This window comes from Macrosteles quadrilineatus, unplaced genomic scaffold (genome assembly GCF_028750875.1).
Source record: "Macrosteles quadrilineatus isolate MER2022 unplaced genomic scaffold, UCM_ALF_1.0 Scaffold_2__2_contigs__length_208266976, whole genome shotgun sequence".
NCBI classification, from domain to species: domain Eukaryota; kingdom Metazoa; phylum Arthropoda; class Insecta; order Hemiptera; family Cicadellidae; genus Macrosteles; species Macrosteles quadrilineatus.
Genome location: NW_026542595.1, coordinates 180265864 through 180292544, shown reverse-complemented (window position 1 = coordinate 180292544; position 26681 = coordinate 180265864). Strand labels below are relative to the sequence as shown.

The 26681-nt window shown below is 36.4% G+C and overlaps 1 protein-coding gene across 4 annotated transcripts in view; it reads right to left on the bottom strand.

Annotated features, from left to right (window-relative positions):
- LOC128988204 (afadin-like) overlaps nucleotides 1-26681 on the bottom strand; it is a 236312-nt gene that overhangs the window by 173341 nt on the left and 36290 nt on the right. For all 4 annotated transcript variants that reach the window (XR_008490340.1, XR_008490341.1, XR_008490342.1 and 1 more), the window contains exon 2: nucleotides 5499-5627. Coding sequence is in view for 1 of the 4 variants with exons in the window: in XM_054409470.1 (XP_054265445.1) it covers nucleotides 5499-5618 (120 nt within the window). In the remaining 3 variants the exon portion in view is untranslated. The remainder of the gene's footprint in view (nucleotides 1-5498; nucleotides 5628-26681) is intronic.

Sequence of the window (26681 nt, the reverse complement as noted above, 5' to 3'; positions counted from 1 at the left end):
GTCAATACTGAACTCACCGAAGTAAACAACTCACTGAACACCAACAGACCACGACGGGTCTAAAATAAACTACTTATAGGTATAAACTACTAAAATAAAAGCCCTGTGACTGATAGGTACTAGGAGATTATTTAAACGTAATCCAAGATTACTTGTAAAATTTTCGAAGCAAAAAAACCGGAACCAGAAAGTAAATTCAAAAAACTTGTATTTTAAAGTGATTTAAACACTTGTACCCACTCGGACATTCAACAACATGAGCATTAAAAAATTAAATGTAATAATTACTCTTCGTTCAAATATGAACAAGTTAACCCTGATCGGTTCCGTAAACCCCAAATGTCCAGGTGCTCCATATTGATTTTGACCGTTACACCGGAAGTAATTGATCTCCAGCTCCAGCCTGGAGCCTCCAGCAGTGTCACAAGACGAGGGTTCAACATGTGTCAATCACGGGCCATGTGTCAGCTGTAACCCAGAGTGACACACGATAGATATAGAACCTCAATACTAAGAAGCTCAGTGTTATAAAATGTACTGGACAAACTCCAAACGTGATACTGTATTCCCTTCACTGAGTTTTTTAATAAGCACGACAATATATGATTAATTTATTGATATATAAGCGGGACTGGCCTTCGTTCATTATTCTGGTATCAAAATAATGTTCAGCATTTTTACATGAATTTTAAAACTAATGTGTAAGGTGCTACTTTCGTCCTAAAACTTGGCAATCTACAAAATAATGGAGCATTTGACGACACAAAAACAAATAATTTTATACTTTGATTTTTTACTTTTAATTCCTTGTGAATATTACGACACTGCGTCAAAAATAGAAGGAGGTAATCCTTACAATTCTTTTTAAGATGATTCTTATTTTATGTAACTAAATCTTAAAATGTAAAGAAAAAAATGTCCATTAAAAACTTCAAAAAATCAATAAAAAACAAAATAAATTTAAAGGAAGAGAAATCCTACAGCAAAAACTGTTACAGAAAAAATAATTAACACAATTTGATTAACACGTTTGTTATTGTCAATCCAGCAAGATTACAATATTTGCCCATAAACGAACTCTCAGACCCAGGCATCGACGACATGAACTTTTACTGTCAAAAACAAATATTCTAAACCTACGACGAAAAATACATTAGCTATGCGACGAGAAATGGTGCTTACGCATAAACTATGTCCAAACTAACATTGTTTACCAACCAACAAAGTAAATGCAACCCAGTAACTTGTAATCATTTCACTCTAAACTTTCATCACTTTGGATTCAAAAGGAGGTGGCTCATTAAAACCCAGTTGAAAGTTGACAGTTTGATAAGTATGCATATTAAGCTGGTGGCTTGTAGACCGCCCTTGGCAGACGCTACTCAACTCTCAACGCTCAACGCATCTCTTTGACACTTGAGCATTCTGTTTGTCAACCTCGCTGGCTAATTTACAGGTTTAGCGAAACCATTAACGTTACCGTTTGTTTTCTTTCGTGTAATATGAAGACAACGTAAACAGTAGAAAAGAAATAGCTGAACTGTGTATTTTATCAAACTGTTCTGAACAGAGTCGTAGCATAGATAAAATAATTAAATATGGACCGACAGCCGTGCTGCAGTTAGCATACGTCCTGGCGTCCACCGCTGAGGGCGCCGTGTAGATGTAGCCCGTAACTACACGGCACTCCCAGCGGTGGACGCCAGAACCTATGTTATCCGTAGCACAGCAGTCGGTCTATATTTAATTCTTTTTGTCTATGGTTATAGTATTCATTACTATTAGCGAGTATCTATTAGTAAACCTTCTACCAAAGCTACAACAACAGTTATAAATCTTTTTAACACAAACATTTCGAAGTAACATAGTTGCAAGTAACAGTTGTGTTCAAGTAACAGTTCCAGTTGTACAGAGGAGAGGAGTTTAGAGTTTATAGCCGCCCTTGTGTGCCATTGCAACATTGCAGTCCGGAGTTAAGCCGCCGTCCGTGGAGTTGTAAATTTGATTAGGTCCGGATGAACGATCAACAGTTGTTTGATGCTGTAGTCGATACAAATTGCTCGACATCGTTTCCATGCATTCCGAAACACATCGGATTCGATTAAAAACTTCTGACAACTTTGAAACACGCCCAGGTCTCAATAAGGAAATGCTGAATGCGAGATTAGTATACTGCAGTATTCTATTTCGAGGTACGGTAACTTTAATTTATCCAAGGAATTTGCTAATAGTTGATATGCTAATTATATCCCTAGTGACTTTATTATGTGCTACTGAGTAAAGCATAAATGTCATTTTTCTATCACGATTTCTTACCCCTATTGCTATTAATACAACCTTGTTTAGCGATCATAATATTGTGCATTGTGAACGTAGTAATAAAAAATAACATACACCGCGGTACAAAAACTTCAATCAAATCCCCTGAAAACTTGCGCCACTTTTTTCGATTATAAATTCAACTGAAATCGCATACACAAAAGATGTAACATAGCTACATAAGACTCAAAAAAGCTTCTGAAGCAAAAAATGAATCAAATCCAAGACAATCGACGTAACGATCGCCCCAACAAAGTCGGAAGTGAAGCGAGCAACAACAAAGCTATACGATTAGTTTCCTGAGGAAGTCCGCACTCGAGACCTGGACGGCGCCACGCCCCATCGACTACACTCACCACTCACCACAACCCCAGCGTCTTATTAATACACCATCACTCCCAGGAAGTCACGGGTGGACGAGTTCTGAGCGCAGGGGTTGGAATTGTAATATAGAACAAACCCACAATCATCGGATTATAGAACGCCCTAATGGATTATATGGGCAATAACACATTGCGGGTTTCCGTTTTGTACTCATAGTTTCTGTTGGCGGTTCACCGTCAATTCCAGATAATTATTACTGGAACAATACCCAATAATCGGTATTATAGTTGTATTGTGTTGGCCGTAGCTTTGTGTTCAATTAGAATGGCAGCTCTCAGCTTGGTGAATGTGTACTGGTAGTGGTTGTGGTTAAATTGTGTATGTGTGCTCTATTGTGTACTGGGTGTACACAATAGACAAAACCAGTACTTTATAGGTAAGTCACCATTAAAATATTTGCTATCCAAGCTCAGATATTATTCCACATGCTCAGTTGGTCAGCTGTTCCCTATCCTCTTATACCAACCCCAATCAAGCAAATCCAATGTTGACATTGAATTTACATAGATCCTTTCTTTAAGCAAAGCTTGGCCACCTCACTTAATCTTCGGCTTACTCTTGGTCAGTCCATAGGTGAAACATGGCAAACTGTAGTCTTACATCCTAGCCCCAATTCAAACAATAAAATCTTGACATATAAATTTCACACATTCTTTCCCAAGCAGAGCTCGGCTACCAGCGGTTCTCGGTTGTCCAGCTCACCATGACACACAGCACACATCACCTGTTCCGTATTCTCACGTCCTCGGTCCTGTATCGCTCCAAGGTTGGTCGCCCAAGCGTCCAGCCCCGCCGACCACCTGTTTATGTCCCTATCTCAATTATATTCACTCTGTCCAATGTGCGCGAACAATGTCCACGCAGCGAAGCCATAAGTACTAATCTAATACAGTACTATTAAGTGGGAAGGATTTCCTACGAAATTCTTGTTATTTTTTATAATTGAATAAACTAAGTTAGCAAAATTTACATGAGTAAACGTTTACTGTTGCAATCTGCAAATGGCCAAGTAATATACAAACGGTGACAGACTACTACGTTAACAGGACTGAAATGATCGAGAACTGTTCGTTCACTGTCCAGCACAAAAACACATTTGATTTACAAATTTCAATCATGTTTTCCAAATCTGAAAATGGTCCTGAAGGCATGGCGATGAGCTTAAACCCCTCAGTCTGACCTAGGGAGCTGTACATCTCTGATAAGCCAACACCATCAGAAACTGATCCAGATTTGGCGGCGCGGCGAGGCGAGCGACGGACCGTAGCAAAAGCGCGCCAAATCCACAGCTTAATTTCACTTCTCACAAGAACCGGTTTGGTGTTTTTGTGGGCCAAAGCCCGGCGATGGGCGTCATCCAGCCACTTTCCTCGGCTCCGGCAGCATCACATCACTGGAGCAGAGGAGATGTCTCACGACCGATACTGTTACTTTGATATCCACCTCATTGCGATTAATGGAACGGTTCCTTTACTATCTTAAGTTGTCACAACCGATTAAGCTATTTTTAATCTACTGTTATCCCGAACTGTTACTTCATAATCTGACGTATCACAGCTGATACTGTTATTTGGTATCTTCTAATATCACGATCTATTACTAATTGAAAAGGGGACGTCACTCAGGTGCGTATTTTAATCCAAATATGAGTGAAGATGGCGATTGTGGCTTGGGGAACTTACGTAATTACAGTACAACCGATACAAATTTGACACTCGTGTTGTCGTAGTAATAGTGACTTTATTACCTTACGCTAACATAAACAAAGTGTTTATGTCATCATAGATTTTCTATGTCAAATTGAACACAAACAAGGTAAAAACTATATATCTTCTACTCCCTACCTTTTATAAAAACCTTTTATATAGTTCACATCAACATTTATCTGAGAACTAAACACACAGCACGATGAAGCCGAAAGCCAATTTTATCGTTGCAGGCTTGATTAAGGTACTCGACGATCTCGAGACTACGTTAAAACTTGGATCTCGGGTTTCACGATCGGCAAACAATATTGAAATGCATCGCCCGCCCCGGTCTAAATCACAGAGTTAGCTTGTTGGGTTGTTGGGCACCCCGTGGGAAATAAAGCACAAACTCTGATTCCAACCAACAGCCGAATTAACAACTGGGGCCTCATCAGTTACCAACTTGTACCAATTAGCGGTGTAGTGCAAGTCGCTATGTACAATGGTACATCGTACTACATAACTCGGACAAAAGTGTATCACAGGAGATTGAAAGTACAATTTTTTATAGTTGTTAGATGAGATCAATGGTTATGGTGTTTTCAAAAATCACATTCTGTATTTTACTAGAAAAATAAATAAGAGTCACACGATCAGTCACAACACAGATAAGGTCATGGATACCTTAGTAGCCTTATTATTCCTTGGTACTTCCTTACTTTTCCGTAGTTAAATTTACAATTACATGAACAATTTATTGTTTTTTTTTTTTGTTACTATGAATATAGAATAAATAAAAATTCTTTCAACGGCAAAGATAATTATCCTAAAATTCTACAAACGTGTGAGCCAAATAAGTTACGTTTTACCAAAACGTATATTGACTTTATTGGCGTTTCCTCTTCATAATATCGCTACCAAATAAAAACTTATACTTAGACGAATGTATAGTAATATTAATTTTAATGACCAATCAAGAAAGGGCGTCTTAAAAAGTTGAATTATTAAATTGGCACCACACTTTAGTGACTTCGTCTACTTCGAACATCAAAGAAACACTATGACACATTGTTACAGCTGAAGGTGCAACTTAAAATATATTCTTACCTCGTTCGGCTCGGACAGTTCGAACAGATCCAGCCTGTTGGCGTTCCACTGAGCGATCACACCCCGCAGGGCTTCTCGCTCCTCTGTCCGGCGGACCACCATGGCCATCTCGGGGTTCATCCTGGGGCCCTGCAACACGGCAACACCGTCATGAAGCAACAGCAACATCAACATCAACATGTAGCAACATAGATACATCATCCACATACTAGAACAAGGATACATCAACACGTGGGGACAATCTAAAAGGCGATCATCCATTTCTGGCAAGGGTCAGATAAAGTGCGTTCTCTTTGATCCTTTAATAACAAAATCAGAGTTTAACCATTGTCTTAAAGTGTCAAGATACATAACGTGCTTTGCAACAATTTACAACAAATGTTTACTCAACATTCAATACTCAAAACTCCGCCGGGTTAGCGTCGTCTGTTGTCGTAACTGATCAGTAAATGTTTCGTGTCCGTAACGTGTTTTGTGTCGTGTGTAAATGTTTATTTATTTGTACGTGTTAAATATGAAACTCTTCATGTGAAGAAAGAAGAAGTCCTTGTACCGCCTGAATATGACTCCACATAGGAGTCGAAACTAGTTGCAACTGCAATTAAATGGATTGCTTGATAAAAGGTATTTAAACCTTTTTAATACAAAAAAATCTACATTGGCGCCGGTAGAAGGCAGGTCAAAACTGCCGAGGCTACCTACGATTTAGCTGGACCACATGAAGAGATAAACTCCAGAATTCAAACCCATAATATTCCATAAAACCAGTACTACATGATGGACATAAAGGCAAGTGTCCAAGGTCAAATTGTACTGTACACCTATATGAAAGCACAACACTTGACATTACTTAGCTCTCCACCACACCGGAGGTGACCGAGACCCAAAGTAATTTAGAGACTCCGACCCTCAACTAGGTGATCCTAGGTTAGGGTGTGGAAGGGACCGCCCTACAATCACCCCGCGGTGTCGGGTCACTGCCACCCTGAGCGATGGGATAATTTGGCGCCACTTCCCTTCTCAAAACCCCACAAACACTCTGCTTCACCCGCCAACAGCGTGGGAGTATCGCTGGAGAACTGAAGAATCAAACCTTCTGCGTTCCTTATATCTTGTACTAATATATTAAATTCTTGTGGTGTAACAACTGGCGCACCTCAAGATGAATGAGATTCCGGTTGAGTAAAAGTATTTGGATCAAATACAAAACATATCTAACGAGTACAAAAATTCGTTTTGAAAAGTGATCTACACTTCACTAAACTTTAACATTGTGTCCACCTGGCATTAGTGATAGTGTATCCATTATACATTTTTACCATGCACACTTTTAAATTTATAGCAATTAATTAATAGAACTAAGACTACTATTATCACGAATACACACATGCCTATTACCTAGTATACATAACTTTCAAAGCGGTCATGTATCAATTAATACATCGAGGGTCGACTATACATTTTCATTAATAGCAACACAGTGAAAATTTAGCAGCGCATTACTGAGTTTACTGAACAGTTAGAGAGCGGCTTCAAGAGGATATTAAATACCCAGAGGTTCTTCAAGTAGGAATTACACTTAAAACAACTGCTAGGAGTTGCATTAAACACGAGTAAAAAGCCGGAGACATTTCAGTCAACGAGTGTTCGTTACGCAGTTGTTTTACGTGGTTTAACCAAATCTGGAATGGTTTACCAATGATAAATGTGTCAGAATATTACGTGTCGGCTTGTAGGCCTGTAAGTGATGGGTTCTTGCAAATTAACATTCTACAATATTTTCAACGCCAGAAATATTTTCATAACTATATATATTTTTTTACAAAAAACTAAAATTATCTTAGAATGAGTATGTTATTCACTATGTGTCCATGAATGTACATTCCAACCTTTCATTATGATAATAAAACTTACTTTTATCACGGGGAAGCGATCATTATTTCAGTATTACCAAATAACCATCAAAGTAATTGAAAGAAAATTTCAAGTTGGTTCTACATGGATAAAATTAGCACACAGTTTTATACAATTATTTGAACTAGAGGTCGTCCAATGGTCGAAAGCATGACCAAAAATATGTGATGTACAGACTTCTCTACTTTCACCATACGTTGTAAATAAAACATTTGATTGGAATTTCTTCCATTTGTTTTGATTTTCTGTTTATATTGCGTTGTTATTTCGTCAATAGCATGGCAACCCATTAGGTCCATGTTAATATTTCTTAATTTTAAATTAATTTTTGTGCTTATTTTTACGTCTATTTTGATTTATGGAGGTGAGTACATCTACAGGAAAATATATTTCTAACACTATGCGTAGATTTTCCCTGCGATGCACACGAGCTGAGAAAAAAGGTTTTAAAGAAACATGTTTGCCTCTTACTATGCCTAGATAAAATATTTACACCAATGTATCAAAGTGTATTTAAATGAGTACTTAAAACTATAAACCCATCTCTTTAAATTGACGCAAAAATGAACAAAGCAATAAAGGAAAAAAATAACGTCTCTTGTCTGCTTTGTAGTTGTTGTAATAAAATTAAATTTAAGCCAATGAATAAGAATAAGAAGAAGGACAAAAATGCATCCATAAAAGTATGAATTCTGTAAGCTACTCATGGTCCAAATATTCAAATCTCCAAAGTAAAATCATTATTTCAGTTTAGTCATAGATAAAGTTTCAGCTCATGTTCATATCTCTAGAGGACCTATGGAAATATAAATGTCTGAGGCGAGAACTTGCTCTACAGTCCTATTGAAGTACATTTTTCTATGTGTTCATACATTACATGTGTAGCAAAGCTATAACCATAGAATAAATAAACACTATATATTACTATAGTGTACTATATATATTACTATATATTATAATACATATAATATATATATAATATATTATTATAATATATATAGTAATATATAATAATATATATCTTATCTTACTAATATTATAAATGTGAAAGTTTGTGTGTTTGTTTGTTTGTTTGTTTGTTTGTTTGTTTGTTTGTTTGAAGTTCAATCACGCATAAACCACTGGACGGATTGGGCTGAAATTTGGCATGATGATAGCTTACATTCCCGATTAACATATAGGCATATTCTTATCTCAAAAATCCTTTCGGGCTCCGCCCCAGTGGCTCTGTGATTCCCCATGTTAACCTTATGAGTATTCATATTTAAAGGGAATTAAAGAATTTAGTCAGCTGTTTCAACTTAAAAAGTTGGTTCTATGATATGGAAAAGCATTAAAAAGTTATAAGATTTACCAACAGGGTTCAGCACTATATTTTTTTGCATTTATGAAAACAGCTAATTTGAACTAAGCAGCAACAAAAAACTGTGATTCGTAATGAGAACTCTCAAAGTAGGATTGTTTACAGTTATATTTATGTTTTTCGTTTCATTAATAATTTGTGATATTTTGCGAATTGTTGATAATTTATTTTTCTCTATTGTTTAGGTGAAGTGGTAGAACATTATGGCTATGGTAGATGTGTAATACTATAGAATACTGTAAATTAAAAAAAAAAAAAATTATCAAACTTGGTCCTCCCTTATTGCAAACGCAAAACTTGAGTATAACTGCAATAAGCATTTTATACTTATATTCCAACCCCGTACGAAGGACGGGTACTCTGCTAGTTACTATATATTATTTATATTACTTCATCTATGCTATAACTAAGTTTAAAACGTTCAAATTTTACAGCTGGTTCCAAATGATAAACAGTAAGCTGTTATCACCAGAGCGGGCTCGTTTGTACGTTAATTAGACGAAACACTTACAACTGATGCCTCGTGTTCCCCAGGACATAAATCACCCAGTCTTCAAGGAGCCGAAGTGTCGAGGTTCAGAAATAGTCCCGTAGTTTCTGGGATTTGAGAGTCCAGTGGCGCCGACCCAAGAAAAGGATCTGGTATTCAACGTTCTTAATTGTTTGTGGCTAGTTTCCTCATTGGGGTTAAAGGTCACAGCGCCCAGTCCAAAACGTTCATCCAGTCCAAAATTCAAAACAAAAGAAAACGTTGGAATAACCAACAGATATAGAGGTACTCTTTAATTTGTGATGGAACTTAACGTGGGTCAGATAAAATCGTTCAGTGTTTTATCCGAATATAAAAACATTTAATATGATTTGGATTTTAAAAATTTCGTGGGACCCTTACTTTGCATGTAATTAACTTCAATTGTCAAAATACACATTAGATGGGATTAATAAGATTCCAATACACCAGGGTACTTATTTATACAAAAATGAGTGAAATTATAGCATTTTACGAAGATAGACCAGCTAACTTTCTGCAACCATCTCCATTCTATTATAAGGCAGATAGGTCCAGTTTCGAACGTTTCGAAAAATCAAAAAGCTACTGACTTTTCTAGGATCAAACCGGTAACATTTTTACATAATATATGCTCCTAAAAATACAGCTACTTCTTCCGCTAACATGCGGTTTTAAGAGGTAAAATCAAATGGGTTATCATGTAAAAATAGCTTAATAATATTTTACTTCAGAAAACAACCACATTATTTTCCGAAAAAAAAAACCCCGCTTAACTGTAACAACTAACTCACAAAACACTTCACAATCAACGCGTGTAAATTTACTTACAAAACAAATGCAGCATCGTCAACAATCCGAATATGTGTTATTTGCCACCAGTGTCATTTGCCACCACTCTAGGATTTGTGTCATTTGCCACCACTTTATACCTGTCTGGGTGAGTCATCAGCCCCAACCCTAGTCCGTCGGTCATCACCCCTCTAGGCACCGGCCGATGGACCAAGGAATACCTATAATTCACACTATCGCCCTCTCTTGCAACATTTTTATGGTAAAAATTCCAACACTCTCTCTAGTAGTAGGGGAATACATAACGGAAACGCTTATTCCTATCTGTGTTTTTGTAGTTACGACATAGTTAGTGCTGTTCTCACCAAGTTTTACAAAGTGTTAGTCTAATTTATTTATTAATTCGCTAAAAACGTTCATAATTATTTGCAAATCTACATGAATTAAGCTTTCCAATGACCCACTAATTAATAAATCGGTCCATTAGAACTCTAGATTTAGCTGTACAAAGATTTTTAAAGTTGAATTATACATAAGTAGATGCATATTGCACAAGAATGACATCACAGTTAAATGAATCTTTAATACAAACTTAATCTAAAGCGGCTAAATAAAAATGTATACTAATAACGTACTAAATAAAACCACATTTAATCAACAAATTAATTTAGACGATATACGCACTTGGTTAACATAAATGTTTTAGTTGCTTATTTTTAAGAAGTTATCAGGCAGAATTTTACACAACATAATACCGACATATGAAGGATTCTTTCCAAAGAACTTCAAGATAACTTATGATAACAAAACACAGTTTTTAGGTCTGTTGTTTATCCCATAACTGTTACATGAACCTAACGTCTCAAAGGAATAATTTCAATATATTTTATGATATTTTTAGAATGTAGATGTAATTTTAAAACATTTATAATTTATTCTTTGCACTTTTTCTCCAAACTTACTCGTTTAGGAGCTATATCTTGCTGAATGTAACCAAAAGCTACTTTAATCTAAATTTTACACGCTGTAACTCCTTTACGTAGCTTTATAGAAAAAATAAACTGAAAACATTTTTGAAATTACAGTCTAAAATCGTCATAAAATACAAGGTGTCCGATAAGAAATTTGTAAGTTAAATAATGAAAATATCACACTTTAAAGGAAGAGAATTCATATTTTTGAATGTCATAAGATAGTAGTTGAAATTCCCCATATAAAGTTTTCTCTAAATCGAGTAGTTTCTGAGATTGCAACTAGGTGGTACATTTAAGTTCTTCGCCTTGTATATTCGAAGAATACTAAACACTGAAACTGCGTCTTTTCAAGTATTTTAATAGGATTTAATCTCATTGATGCGTTGTATACTGTGCCAAATGTTATTTTTGTATTATTTATCTAATCTTAGGCCATGTAAGGAATATTCAAATAGCTTAAAATACCTTAACATAGATAGGCTTATACTGTTTAACTTGCGATTATGTGATTTTGGACTCAAAATGTGCGTTTTCTTTTGCCGAACAAGATGGTAAAATTAATTTTCACTTCCAAAGTTGTAACTGGAGTTATAAACATTTATTTAATATCCAAAAAAAATTATAAGTACATCTACATGGTTATGACTCATAGGAACGGCCATGGCGGGAATTCCAGGAACTGACCCTACTGGTGGCAAATGACACTGGTAGCAAACGACACTGGTGGCAAATAGTAGGACACCCAACAATCCCGGGCAATAAACAAACAAAGACACGGAAGCCTTCATCGGACCTTTGTACGTAGATTAGCATTTGAAAGGATCAGAAGAGAACCTAGTAACTTCCTAGTGTGACAGAAACAGCTGTCTGGGGTGGGGGGTGCTTCAAGGACCTCAATGACACAAGGATTTAATCTCACAGCTGATCCTTCGTTCAACTCTTTCTCGCTTTCTCACGCTATCGCCTTACTCTGTGGAAATGTTAAATGGGACAAATTGATACTGTGATCCGACGCTGATGGATGTTGCTTACAATCCAAAGTGCAGAACACGTTGGAAAGATATAATCTTGATGGCAGTTTATTTTATAGAATGTTCGATAGACCAAATTTGCCGTTTTTAACAAGCATTATTTGCGTCTTAGCAAAATAACAAGTAGGAGTGTGTTCATCAATAAATTCATGCACTATCTAACACATACATCGGTCCTAATAATAATATAAATTTAGGTGTTTTTTGTTCAATAGGCCTACGTAATGATATGTAAACTATTAATATAAAACCAAAGTATGTTTTTAAATACATGACAGAATATAACAATACAGAATAATTACAAGTTTCACTCTCTTAAACAGGATTTAAAACATACATTACTAACTAAATCTATTTAAACTAGTATAATTAAAATACTAGTTAATGGCAATAAACAAATAATTTACGTTGCATGTACTGTATTGCAACAAACTTACAAACACAAACTCGTCATGAGTTTATGACCTGCTTGATGAGCATAAGGTATCATTTATTTGTATATAACTCCAGGAACGCTTTTAACGTAAAAAAAATTGAACGATCGACCCCTAAAACTACAACTAGGAGAGCAATTGCTTTTTAACTCACAAGAATGTAAATAATCCACTGATTTTCAAAAATTACGATTTCTTAGTCAAACACTCACTACGCTTCACCACGAATACTCGAAAAGAATCAGTATGCATCATGAAAAATGACGTTTCTGTCCCGAAAAAAAAACATAATTTGATTTAACATGTTTTAACATAAAAAATATAGGATTCGGGCCAGAAACGCCATCTGTTTATGTTTATGATCTATACCTATTAAAGTATTCGTGTGCTTCACATCAAATGATAGGGTTTATCAAACCATCAGCTAAGCAGCTAACAGCTGATCTAGTGCGTAAATGACGCCAATGTCTAAAAGTATTGAGTACAGGAAAATGCAGAACACCCGCCGAGAGTTCGGTATGGTATCAGAAATCACTGAGGCTCCCTTTACTACGTGATGTAGTCTCTCAGATAGTGAGTTAGACAGAGATAGACGACCTATTCACACTCACTCTCTCACTCGCTCCCACAGACAAATCGAGCAATTATCTGCTCAGCCGAGGACGGATCACAATGGTGCAGAATACACAAGGATGTCAGCCAAAGCTCCACAAAGATTGTTTTGCTAAAACTATATGGATAATGACTACAATAAACCTTTAAACATAATTTGGCCACCACTAACAATGTTCTTTCAACAAAAGGTTTAAAGGTAGATGTATAAAGATGTTAGTTGATGCAAAAATTAACAATGTAACATATTTTTTACTTGAAATCGAATCCTATAACGATTGTGGAATGTAAAAACGCACTACCGATAACTTGTAATATAAGCTTATCACATCACGTTAGACCTAATATAAATTACAATTGGCCAGACTTTGAGCTCATGGAAAATTGTAAAAAGAAATTCGGCAAATCTTTTTCTGCAAAACCCCCCGATCTACGTAATCATTACAGTTAGTAAATAATAATAACTAGTGGTCGTCCAGTGGTCGAAAACCCGACCAAAATTTGTAATGTACAGGCTTCTCTATTTTCACCCCACGCTGTAAATAAAACATTTGATTGTAATTTATTCCATTTGTTTTGATTTTCTGTTTATATTGTGTTGCTATTTCGTCACTGTATATATTATAGCATGGCAACCCATAAGGCCCATGTTAGTTTTTTTTTATTAAAATTCATTTTGTGTGCTTATTTTTAGCCTAATTTAATTTATAAAGGGATGGTGAACATATTATATCCCTGCAATGCATACGAACTGAGAAGAAATGTTTTAAAGAAACATGCTTGCATATTAATATACAGATGGTGGTAAACGTTGAAAATTTAAATGTAATTCGTGTTGTAAATTGTAAATATTGATCTTATTTTAAAACATAAAATAAATTGAAGTAACCCCTTACCTGTCAAACTAAACATTTAAAACGCCATTCACCACAGTGAATTATCCCTAATTACATCAAAGTGAACTACTCTCTATATCAGCACTAATAACTGTTGCTAAAATCCTTTAACATTTTCACCACTTCACGAAAACCCAGAAGGTACATGCATGAACATGTCCGAGTACACATCACACATCACAGATCGCACACGAGTATCACAAGCCATGCCGCCACACCGAGACTGAGACCCAGAGTATCACAAGGGGGAGATCTGCAGGTGCTGCAAGCCGAGGGGACAACAATGGAGCAAAAGTCGGGGACATTGATAGTAAAGCACTGTACGTACATCCACTAAATTGTACGAAATACAAAACAAAATGCTTGTGTAGAAAATCGTTTGAAATAATTAATTGTAGGGTTAGAGCGGTAAGGAACCGATACTATTACAAGAGAAATCAATTCCGGACCCAGATACCATTTATGTCATGGAGCTATCAAATAATGACTTAACCTAACAAAAGGTTTATGTTACAAGGTAAAATGACCAGAGTTTGAACCATTTAGTTTTTTTAATATCTTCTAAAATGGCAATGATATGGATTAAAATAAAAAAAAAACTTAATAGTAATCCATTTACAAGGAAGTGTCGAAAATAACGAAATCGAAAAGCATTTAGGTTTTATATCCACAATTATTCTCTGTAGTGCGCGATTGTAGAAGTGTCATAGGGACTGTAGGGTTTAACTATTGCGACATTTGTACAATTATTGAGACTTATTATCTTTTTCATTATGCTATTGGGACCGGAGCACAGTGTAGTTATTTTAAGCTCAAGATCGTATATCAAGATGATGTTAAGATATTATGTCAAAAGGGAAGTCCGTTGGGATAGAATAAAATAAAATAAAATGAGTGTATCACTGTCTATTTATCTACTGGTTGGTAGGTGAACAAGGCCATGATTAGAAAGCATTGTCACGGTATTTTCTTACTGTATGTAATTGATCAATCGAGTTTATGTTTGATTCATAGTGAAATAATGTTAAGCACTTATGAAGGTTTTTAGAGTATGCTACACAACTAGCATGCTTTCAAATCGTGAATGTTACTATCGTTTAGAATTGACGAGCCACGATGTAAAAGTACGTACTACATACAAAATACGAAACCAATTAAACTGACATAGTGTGTATGATTTAAGTCTATTATGCAAAGTTGTATGACATCAACAGCTCACAACGAATATTTTCTAATGCGAAAATGAAATTAAATCACGAAAAGTGTAGCATCAGCCTTAGTGTTAGCATAACCTCTCTAACTTCTTGGCAAATGTTCACCAATGATTGATTAAAAAATTTTACTTTCTCATTGCACTTGAGGAAATTTTAAACCAATATAACACATGAAATAAATGAGACATCAACTTTATTCTCAAGAAGTTCAATTATAAAGTAGTATATAGTCAATAGTAGGTTACATCACATCAAAATCGTAAAGCTAATGTTGTTAATGGATGTTACAAAGGTTTGATTGCTTTTCAAGACTGGATGCGAATTGGATTCATAAGTTGGATTCTCCCAGATTTACTGGAGTTAAAAACTGTACTCGGGGCAATAGTAACTTACATTAAAACAACAATAAATTCTTCAAATGGGATTTCTGGGTTTATTGCCACAGTAAACAACTCTTCCGTGAATGGCTAGAATTGGTTTGTTTCGACCATTACTCCAAACTCAATGGCAGTTGATTTTACTGTCTAATAAAATAATATTTTAAAACCAGTTTGATCCTGTGAAAGAATGGACAATAAGCTTATTTTCCATTACACACCGCATACAGCATGGAAAAGCGACACTATAAAGTCTAGAGTTGCCAGAGGGTGAATAAATATTCCAGCGAGCGCCGGATGAATAACAAAGAGAGTGCAAACAGAAAATAATTAAATCTTATTCGAAAGAAAGCAGGGTCAGAAGCTGAATAGCCACGGATAAAAGAGTTAGCCGGCAATGTACAAGGGTGGAAACACAAGCAGCCCTGGTGTACGGAGGGAGGGAGGGGAACAAGATGTGCGGTGTGAAGCTCTGTAACGAACTATGGGATAAAAAAATACTCCTATTGAACATTTTTGTATTTTGACAATCTCCTTATATAAATTAGCTTTTTACGTTTTGACCAAAATATAGCATTGGGCGACCTAAAAAATCGCTCTGGTATTTGGATTTCATCGGATAAAATAGACTCATCAGGACTTGAGTACACATGCGATACACTTTCCTATTGTTAACTTAGTCAGCTGATTTTGACCAAAAAATCGTTCCAATAAAAAATAGTACCAAATCGTGTTTTAATTGTATTTGTTTTCAACTATCCTGATGCATCGCGTACTAATTTACCTACAAACCTAACCTAACCACAATACCGGTCCCCCTTTTTTAATAGTCAATGGTTCAAACTAATTGAACGTAAAAATGGTTCAAACATTTAATTTTTATTGCGTTGGTGGAGTAATATCTGAAGTATCTAACTTTCTTCAACCATTGGACATTGGACACATTTTTATATGAACGGCTGATTACATGTCTGCAAACCATGTAAATTGACTTTGAATTGCCACCAATATCTTGCTTGGAAACTAATGCCAACACACCAAACTGACAATCAACTAGGACTATAGGTTAAACCTTTACCACCTCTCTCCATATATTGGGTCATATGGAAACAGACCTAATAGCTATTACTATACTGCAATGCAATCGGTATGAGGCCGCTACATACAGCCATCAGCGAAAGCGATAAATTAATGTTGAATTCGTCTTTCTAAGTACTTAACGTTGTTGTAAAAAGAGCATTTAAATGTTTTTATTTTATACGTTCAAGCAAAACTTGCAAATCTAAACCACGGAGACTGGGAATCATTTGGGTTTGAACCTAAATTTCAAATAAACAATCATCAAGTAAAACGTATCCAACCTACATTTTATTACGGAACAGATTCCGACAACAAATCCTGGAAAATATTGCGCATGCGGTATACAAAAGGTCTAAACCTTAAAACTAGTATTACTGCGGGAACATACTATAAACTAAAGGAGTTGTCTTAGAAATAAATACAATTTGAAAAATTCATCTTATATATCCTTTAAAAAGAAAATGTTGAGCAAAACGGCAATACTGGGATGCAATAATATTTCATTTTATACACAATTTTATTTTAAGTATTCCGTTAAAAAAGATTTTAAGATTAAAAATTGTGGTTTTGTTAACGAGTTGAATAAACTTTTCTCGCAGGTTCTTTCCATTGGCCTCTCGTGGACACTTAGTATAATGCAACAAGAGACAGCAATTACTGCTTAGGCATCAGCTCAGCTCTTTATACTACTTAACATTACCAGAAATTAGCAAACTGCGTTAAACTCCGTTGTGTTAAATTGAATCCAGGAGCTACGAGTAAACGCGGACCATCTTAAAAATATGAATGTAAACCACTAATGTATAGTATAACATGAATTTCGGACTACTTGGTGTGTTTGGAGTAATGTATAGAACAAAAAACTAAATTACCTCACTTGCACCACACAATTCCCTAAAAACTTTCGTAAAATATACTAACAATAAAAACAACAAGTAAATTGACTATAAAAACTAGGTGGCGTTCGCAGAGGCATCCACAAAATTGAGCGGAGTCATCAAGGGTTCATATTATATTGTTTTTGTCTTACTGCAGTAAAAACAGTATTTTTTCATGCATGCGCTGCGGGTCTAAAGTAGCATTTTTAATATTTAGGGAGTAAAAATCGTTTTTAGCCTCTATGGAGTAAAAATCAGCTGTTGTCAACTCAGTTGTAAATTTCGATTGTAAACGATTGCATGTATCGAAAATATGTATCGATTTGTGCTTCGTAATCATTTTAACATATTACAGTCTACAGTCTCTTCCCGTAGCATTTTAGCATTGCAGATACATTAATCCATTCCCAAACTCAACACTGCTCACCTTTACTACTTCCTTCACCACACCCTACGTCGTGGACCTGTTTCCCTCTCTTCCCATAGCATTTTAGGATTGCAGATACATTAATTTAATTGCCAAAGACAGTTCCCACACTCTGCGCTTTTAGCCTTACTACTTCCTTCACCATTTACTACGTCATTGGCCTGTTTCCTTCCTTTCTCATAGCATTTAAGTATTACAAATTCATTTATCCATCTGCTCAAACGGTTCCCCCACTCTGCACTGCCAGCTTTTACTACTTCCTTCACCACTTACGTCGTGGACCTGTATTCATCGCTTTCCATAGCATTTTAGTATTTTAGATACGTTAATCTAATTGCAACAAACATCACCACTGTCCGTACTGCTAGACTTTACTACTTCTTTCACAATTTCCTATGTCTTGGGCATGCTTCCATCCCTTCTCATAGCATTTCAGCATTGCAGATACATTAAAACTGCTACAAACGGTTTCCAGTTCCCACACTCCACACTGCTCACCTTACTACTTCTTTCACCTGTTTCTACGTCGCGGATCTGTTTCCCTCCCTTTCCGTAGCATTTTAGGAACGTTGTGACCTTAATCTAATCGTCATAAACAGTTTCCATACTCCAGACTGTTCACCTTTACTACTTCCTTAACCTCTTCATACGTCACGAACCTCAAGCTAGTGTCGTCATTTGATTATAGTACCTGGGGACCGAGCTTTGCTCGGGGAAAATCATTAGTTCACTCTGAAAGCACCGTAGTATTGGAGATGCATAAATCCACACATCTACATCCTACACAATTTCCTACGTCATGGATCTGTTTCCCTCCATTCCATTGCATTTAAAGATTGCAGATACCTTAATCTAAAAGTCATAAACAGTTCCCACACTCCGGACAGCTCACCTTGACTACTTCCTTCATCACTTCCTACGTTGCGGACCTGTTTTCCTCCCTTCCCGTAGCATTTTAGGTTTGCTGATACCATAATCTAATTGTCATAAACATTTCAAACACTCCGGACAACTCGCCTAGACTACTTCCTTCACCACTTCCTACGTCGCGGACCTATTTTCCTCCCTTTCCATAGCATTTTAGGATTGCAAATACCTTAATCTAATCATCATAAACAGTTCCCGCACTCCGGACTACTCGCCTTGACTACTTCCTTCACCACTTCCTACGTCGCGGACCTGTTTTCCTCCCTTCCCATAGCATTTTAGGATTGCAGATACCCTAATCTTATCGTCATAAACAGTCCCCACACTCCGGACTGCTCGCATTTACTACTTCCTTCATCACTTCCTACGTCACGGGCCTGTTTCCCTCTATTCCCATAGCATTTTATGATTGCCTATACTACTTCCTTCACCACTTCCTACGTCGCGGACCTGTTTTCCTCCCTTCCCATAGCATTTTAGGATTGCAGATACCCTAATCTTATCGTCATAAACAGTCCCCACACTCCGGACTGCTCGCATTTACTACTTCCTTCATCACTTCCTACGTCGCAGACCTGTTTCCCTCCCTTCCTATTGCACTTAAAGATTGCAGATACCCTAATCTTATCGTCATAAACAGTCCCCACACTCCGGACTGCTCGCATTTACTACTTCCTTCATCACTTCCTACGTCGCGGACCTGTTTCCCTCCCTTCCTATTGCACTTAAAGATTGCAGATACCCTAATCTTATCGTCATAAACAGTCCCCACACTCCGGACTGCTCGCATTTACTACTTCCTTCATCACTTCCTATGTCGCGGACCTGTTTCCCTCCCTTCCTATTGCACTTAAAGATTGCAGATACCTTATTCTAATCGTCATAAACATTTCCCGCACTCCGGACTACTCGCCTTGACTACTTCCTTCACCACTTCCTACGTCGCGGACCTGTTTTCCTCCCTTCCCATAGCATTAGGATTGCAAATACCTTAATCTAATCGTCATAAACAGTTCCCACACTCCGGACAGCTCACCTTGACTACTTCCTTCATCACTTCCTACGTTGCGGACCTGTTTTCCTCCCTTCCCGTAGCATTTTAGGTTTGCTGATACCATAATCTAATTGTCATAAACATTTCAAACACTCCGGACAACTCGCCTAGACTACTTCCTTCACCACTTCCTACGTCGCGGACCTATTTTCCTCCCTTTCCATAGCATTTTAGAATTGCAAATACCTTAATCTAATCGTCATAAACAGTCCCCACACTCCGGACAGCTCACCTTGACTACTCCCTTCATCACTTCCTACGTCGCGGACCTGTTTTCCTCCCTTCCCGTAGCATTTTAGGTTTGCTGATACCTTAATCTAATTGTCATAAACATTTCCAACACTCCGCACAACTCGCCTAGACTACTTCCTTCACCACTTCCTACGTCGCGGACCTATTTTCCTCCCTTTCCATAGCATTTTAGGATTGCAAATACCTTAATCTAATCATCATAAACAGTTCCCACGCTATAGACAGCTCGCCTTGACTACTTCCTTCACCACTTCTTACGTCACGGACCTGTTTCCCTCCCTTCCCATAGCATTTTAGGATTGCCCATACCCTTATCTAATCGCCATAAACAGTTCCCTCACTCCTGACAGCTCGCCTTGACTACTTCCTTCACCACTTCCTACGTCGCGGACCTGTTTCCCTCCCTTCCTATTGCACTTAAAGATTGCAGATACCTTATTCTAATCGTCATAAACAGTTCCCGCACTCCGGACTACTCGCCTTGACTACTTCCTTCACCACTTCCTACGTCGCGGACCTGTTTTCCTCCCTTCCCATAGCATTTTAGGATTGCAGATACCCTAATCTTATCGTCATAAACAGTCCCCACACTCCGGACTGCTCGCATTTACTACTTCCTTCATCACTTCCTACGTCACGGACCTGTTTCCATCTATTCCCATAGCATTTTATGATTGCCTATACTACTTCCTTCACTACTTCCTACGTCACGGACCTGTTTCCTTCCCTTCCCATAGCATTTTAGGATTGCAGATACCTTAATGTATTCATCATAAACAGATCCTAGACTTCGCACTGCTACCCTTGACTACAATGTATCGAGTAATCTTAAGTATAATCTTTGCTCAATATTAACAAGTGATGTTTTTCCTTTTGTACTGTATTTGTAATTTCCTAGTATACTGTGGGTAGTTGGCTTATTATGAGCACATGCTAAAACTTCAAATCTTTTGTTTACTTTTTACTTGTTATTTAATTCAGCCAACATGGTTACCTAGCAACCCATAAGACTAATGTTAAAAAATGTGATTTTCAGTTTCATTTTTCTACGGATTCCTGAGAGACTTTTTTAACGCTATATAGATGTTGGCACTCACCGATATGGTCTTTATCACCATGCAAAATTTGAAAACGATTGATTCAGCCGTCTAGGAGGAGTTTGCGTATTACGAAATGCATAAAAGTCGACGTATAAGAGCTTCGCTCGCTTCGCTCGCTCCGCTCAATAACGGTGTTGCTTACAATATATTCTATAGATATACTGTATAAATATACAGCCTCATGCACACTTTATACAGTCTAGGTTATGTCAACTATGAATTCAATCAAGTTGCGAGTCTACCTATTGATTCACATGCTCAGGCAGTAAAATACGAAATCTATTGGATCTAATGGACTGAAAAAGTGTTAGATTTTCATTTTTAACTGAAATACTCAATTGGAAATAACTAAAAATTATATTACTCGAATTGAGTCTAATATAAAATTGGATACAAATTACGATTAACCTTTGAACCTTTTTACCGAAGTTTTTATATCATTAGATACAGAACAATCCAAAAAGAACTCAGGTGAGAACTCAGAAAATGTATTTAGGTGTATTCTTTGAAGGACTGCGCTCTCAACGAAGTCATCTACTCCAAGCGCTTTCCAAAGTTTTTAAGTCCAAAGTTACAGAAGTTTACTGACTTTGCGCCGGATGAAATAGCACCAGGTACAAATAAACTTGGTTGGTTACGTGATTGGTGTTTAAAATGGAACAACGAACGTACAACTAATGATGTTCGCAAGACCATAGTTTTCTGAGGGAACAGAAAAAACATAGGCCTAAAGTAAAATTTTTGGTTGGCTAACCTCAAAATTTGTTCAAGGCACATTATATTATGTTGTTTATATTTGAAACAGAAATGTAAACATTGATGACTTTGATGTAAACATTGACTTTGCATAACCTCAAAGTATGTGATATAGGTTTGTAACGATTTGAAGGTTATTTTATTTCCACATGATGAAGAAAATAGTTGTTCATCACTAGGGGCAAAAGTGTCTTTTTGTTACTTAATTGTATTTCCATTTTGTATTTTTTTTTATGATTGCGTACGAAAAAGAGCCACTTTCGCTCCTAGTGGTGAAAACCATCATTTTATAGAAAGTAGTGTTTGACTTTGTCCCACTTTTACATTATTAGACACTTCAATGAAGTATTTAACTTTATTCCGCTAGCTACCGACCTTGTTGTACCTATACCACTCTGACAACAGTAGATTCAACGCTTCCAAACCACTAAACTAATGTATAAATCCTAGCAAAATGAAATAGCTTATACAAATCGTGTCTGACTATATTCCGTTCGTTTTGTTCAGTAATTAGCTCAAGGATGTAATGAATACGACGCGTGTGTATAGCGACCCTCATAGAGTCGTTTGAATGCACCTATTTACAAGCAATCACACAGAAACTATTGAGGCGCGTGCCTTGTAATGGAGATGAATGGTGCGAATGTTAAGTACAGCGCTGCCGTTAGGCCATTAGACATGCCGTTGTATGAGCCGCAAATGGGACCTTGGCCAACTATATTAGCATGTAGAATGTAGTGCAAGACGAACCAAACAGTTAAATAGTAAGGCAAAAAACACTTAATGGTGTTTATTTTATTCGGTATAGCCTACATTTGTTGTTACTATTGGTGAAATAATTCACCCTCACAAAACGCGAAGTGTCTTCATTTAGAACAATAATTATCTTTTTCAAAACGTCTCCAGTATGACAATACACATTGTACAGGGTGGTGCAAAAAAAGGACGGGTGTTCATAGACATTTCCGCCCAGCTAGGTCATGGACCGAATGGAATAAGTTGTTACTAACGAAGGACGACACGTAGAACATGTTTTTGTTTGTTAAGTAATTGTAAGCTTCGTTTTAGTAAACTAATAATTTATTTTTGAGTTTCCTTTTTTGACCACCCAGTGTTATATTTCCCCCCAAAACGTTGAAAAATCTTGATTACACAGTCTTAACAAACATTACTAGACGGTGTTTTGCATATCTTTATACAATATTTAACATATTTTACGTACATAAATCAAAATCTGTGATAGTTTACTATTTAATCTGAAATAGTTAGAAAGACCCACGCCACGCTGTACGATACAAAGTTCTTTAACTATCTTTGTTGGGTCTATGTGCCTCACGGGGTAAACATACAAAAAGGTTCATCAACAAATATATTTCTCAACATGACTTTCTGTTGGTATTTCCATTTATTTTTCTCACCAATTAGGGATTTTATCGTTGTATCTGACTTCAAATAAATGTTTATACAATACACATTTTCTCAAAAAACGGTAAGTACCGATAGCTTTTACGTTTTGAAACACTCTTGAATGACCCAACTTTAGCCATAGACCGTATAAATATTGTTCCAAATGATCGTCCAACATTTAGGGGTTGAACATCAAAATGCGGTGTTGGGCGTGAAGCTCGAAGGACAAAGAGGTTGATTTGCGATTCAGCAGAAGTGCAGAAGTTGGCTGGACGTCCGCATGCAAGAAACACAACTGAGCCAAGCTTGGCAGTCTGCTGAAAGGCAAACGTAACCTCAATAGTAACGTTCTGTTACGTGCGAACTGCATGAGGGACATAATTCGCACTTTCACAACACTGGAAAGTATCACTTGATGAAACGATGATAACAAATCTATATTAACTTCAAAATTACTCCAATTGAGCAAAGTGTACCACGTGAAATCTTCGAACCCAATGACATTTCGTTGCTGATTTCATTCCACGTTTATTTGAATTAAGTTAGTAAACTATGCACAACAGAGAAGGGTTGAATTTGTTTGGTTAACCGCAGGTCGTGTTTTCCTGATCTCCATCCTCTACAAACTCGTCCTTAATTACATCCTGATCTTTGTGGTGATTTTCTCAGCCATTCAGAATTCCAACAATGCCTTAACATTGAGTCTCAGCAGTAACAATAATCATTGTGCTCTTACTATTTCGTTAGTATTTGTGTACGTAGTTGTAGTATAGAACATGACGAATAAAAACTAATATACATTATGGTAATATTTTAAAAACATTTATGTAGGTTGTCCCTCCTAAAATACAACCAACCTCGGCTATCTTTTTTTTTACAAAAATGTTAATGATTTTTTTTGTAAAAAGGGCGGAGATGACGATGCAATCTACACGTTTTACGGCGCTATCAGTTTAACACCCCTTGGTACTTGCCACGTACGACGTATAAAGCCCGGTTGACGGCTCTTCTTAGTTTTAAAGCCGATAGCTTCTACTACACATGTTCAATGAAATCAATATTGCAGGTAAACTTGTGTGTAATTGATGATGGAATGTTTCATTATAATTAGTGTTTACATTTTGTGTATTTTTACGCCTATGGCATTTCTAGGATTTTGCTGAACTATCCAACCCTTGGTATTAGCACTTTCTAACTTCGTCCTTTTTCAGATACCAAAAGACTCAAGAGACTCTCAAAGACAAGCGGCATCTAAATCCAGTTCAACACAATAATTTTCGTAATGTTTGGATTGTAGATTTTAAGTTCAAACGTCAGTAAGTGGCTGATATTCCAAGTTAGACAATAAATTTCAAAATCCCCACAGGTTAGTTTTAATTATTAATCGTAAATTTTCGTGTTGGATTCAAAAGAAATTTCATTTTACTACAGTTTTAGGATGGTAAAAAAATATTAAAAATATTCTCATACCATTTTTTATTAACTTACGTTTTTATTGAGAAGTTTTCTCATAGCTTCGTCTATCCTTCGCGTCATCTATACTTGGCGTCATCTGCACGACGCGACTGTCATTAAACCTCTGTTTGGCCTAAATCTGTTTTTCATTGACGCAGAACCCGTTATGCGCCCGTGATACTTCCGTATATTAAAGAATTGAGAAACGCATCTTTATCTACACCCTTTATGAGTGATATTTTTACACAGCTACAATTTATAGAATATAATACTTATAGAATAGAATACCTAATAAGTGTGTACGATCTAATAAGTGTGGTTATAAAGAAATAACCCGTATCAGACACATTTGGCATCTAGGATCCTGGTAATACGGTTCTACGTAACTATTGGTATACACAAATAATCTCATCGACTGTTTTAATTCCAGACACACTGTTGCAGCAGAAGAAAGATAAGTCTCGCAGAAGTTGTCTCTCGACTGTACAATAGCATTTATCTGACACAACGGGCATCGGGGAACGATAAAACATTAACTACGGTATCTTGTGGATGGGATGCAAGGCTCTTTGTTTCTATGTCGTAGTGTTGAATAAATTGTAAAAGTTATATGTAGTTATATGGCTTGTTGTTGTCTGTATAACATAAAGGTACATAACAAATATTGACTTCCCAGACGCTGATATTAGGTGTATCCATTCGTTATAGACAGTAATCAGTAATTGTTTTGATATTTTGCAGGGTTTTAGCTACCAAACGAATTACTCAGATATTACACTTGTGTATAAGTAGGCATATTCAATTTTTTAGTAGATCTTTTTCCAATTTGTGCTCGACAAGTATTACAAAAAGTAAGTTCACACACAGTCAATATGTTTGAATTCAAAGGTAAATTGACAATATAATTAAAAATGTTAAATATTTGAGGTTTCCCGGATTTTTCACCGAAACAAATATTATGTATGGTACCAAATAGAAACTCTCCTGGTTATTTCGGTGGCGTAACCACGATGATCACTAAAAGAATCACAGAGAAATCGGTGAACATACATTGAAAAAAACCTTGTCACAAACAAATTGAGAACCTCCTCCTTTTGTTGGTAGTGGGGAAGTCGGTTAAAAACTAAAGAAAAATGCAACTAAAAACACAAGTAAACCGTAAACAGTCACAGCATTGATATGGATATTTTACTTGCATTATTTAAACAACGACACTCTTACGTTATATCGGCGTTGTATTGGTTAAAAGCAAAGCCGATAAATAATACAACACGTGAGTCGGATTGCCTTTCGCAGAGGAAATAAAAGTTATAGCACTGCATTTTAATTGGAATTGCAGCAATGCTGCTGTAATTAAATTATTGTTGTTTCGAATATAGTTATGCTGTAGATAAGCAACTATTTTAATTCCTACAATAATGTTACAATGTGAGTTTGGGATTCGAGTATCTGCATATTCGCCACTTATGGTAATTCGTTCATTGGTTAAACGTACATTTTTTATTGAAGGTCTTTCAAAAACCATTGCCACGCAATATAAAAGATAGTTTAAAGTTTATTGAAGTAAGTTTAGTCATCTAAATTTAATATGCCAAAGGACTGTTGAATTGATTTATATTTAATTATGAATTGAATAACAGTGTAAGTAACGAATAAGACACTAAATTCAATTATAGAACACTGTCTTGTGACTAGTTTCGAAAACTAAAACTATAACTATATTACGGTTGAT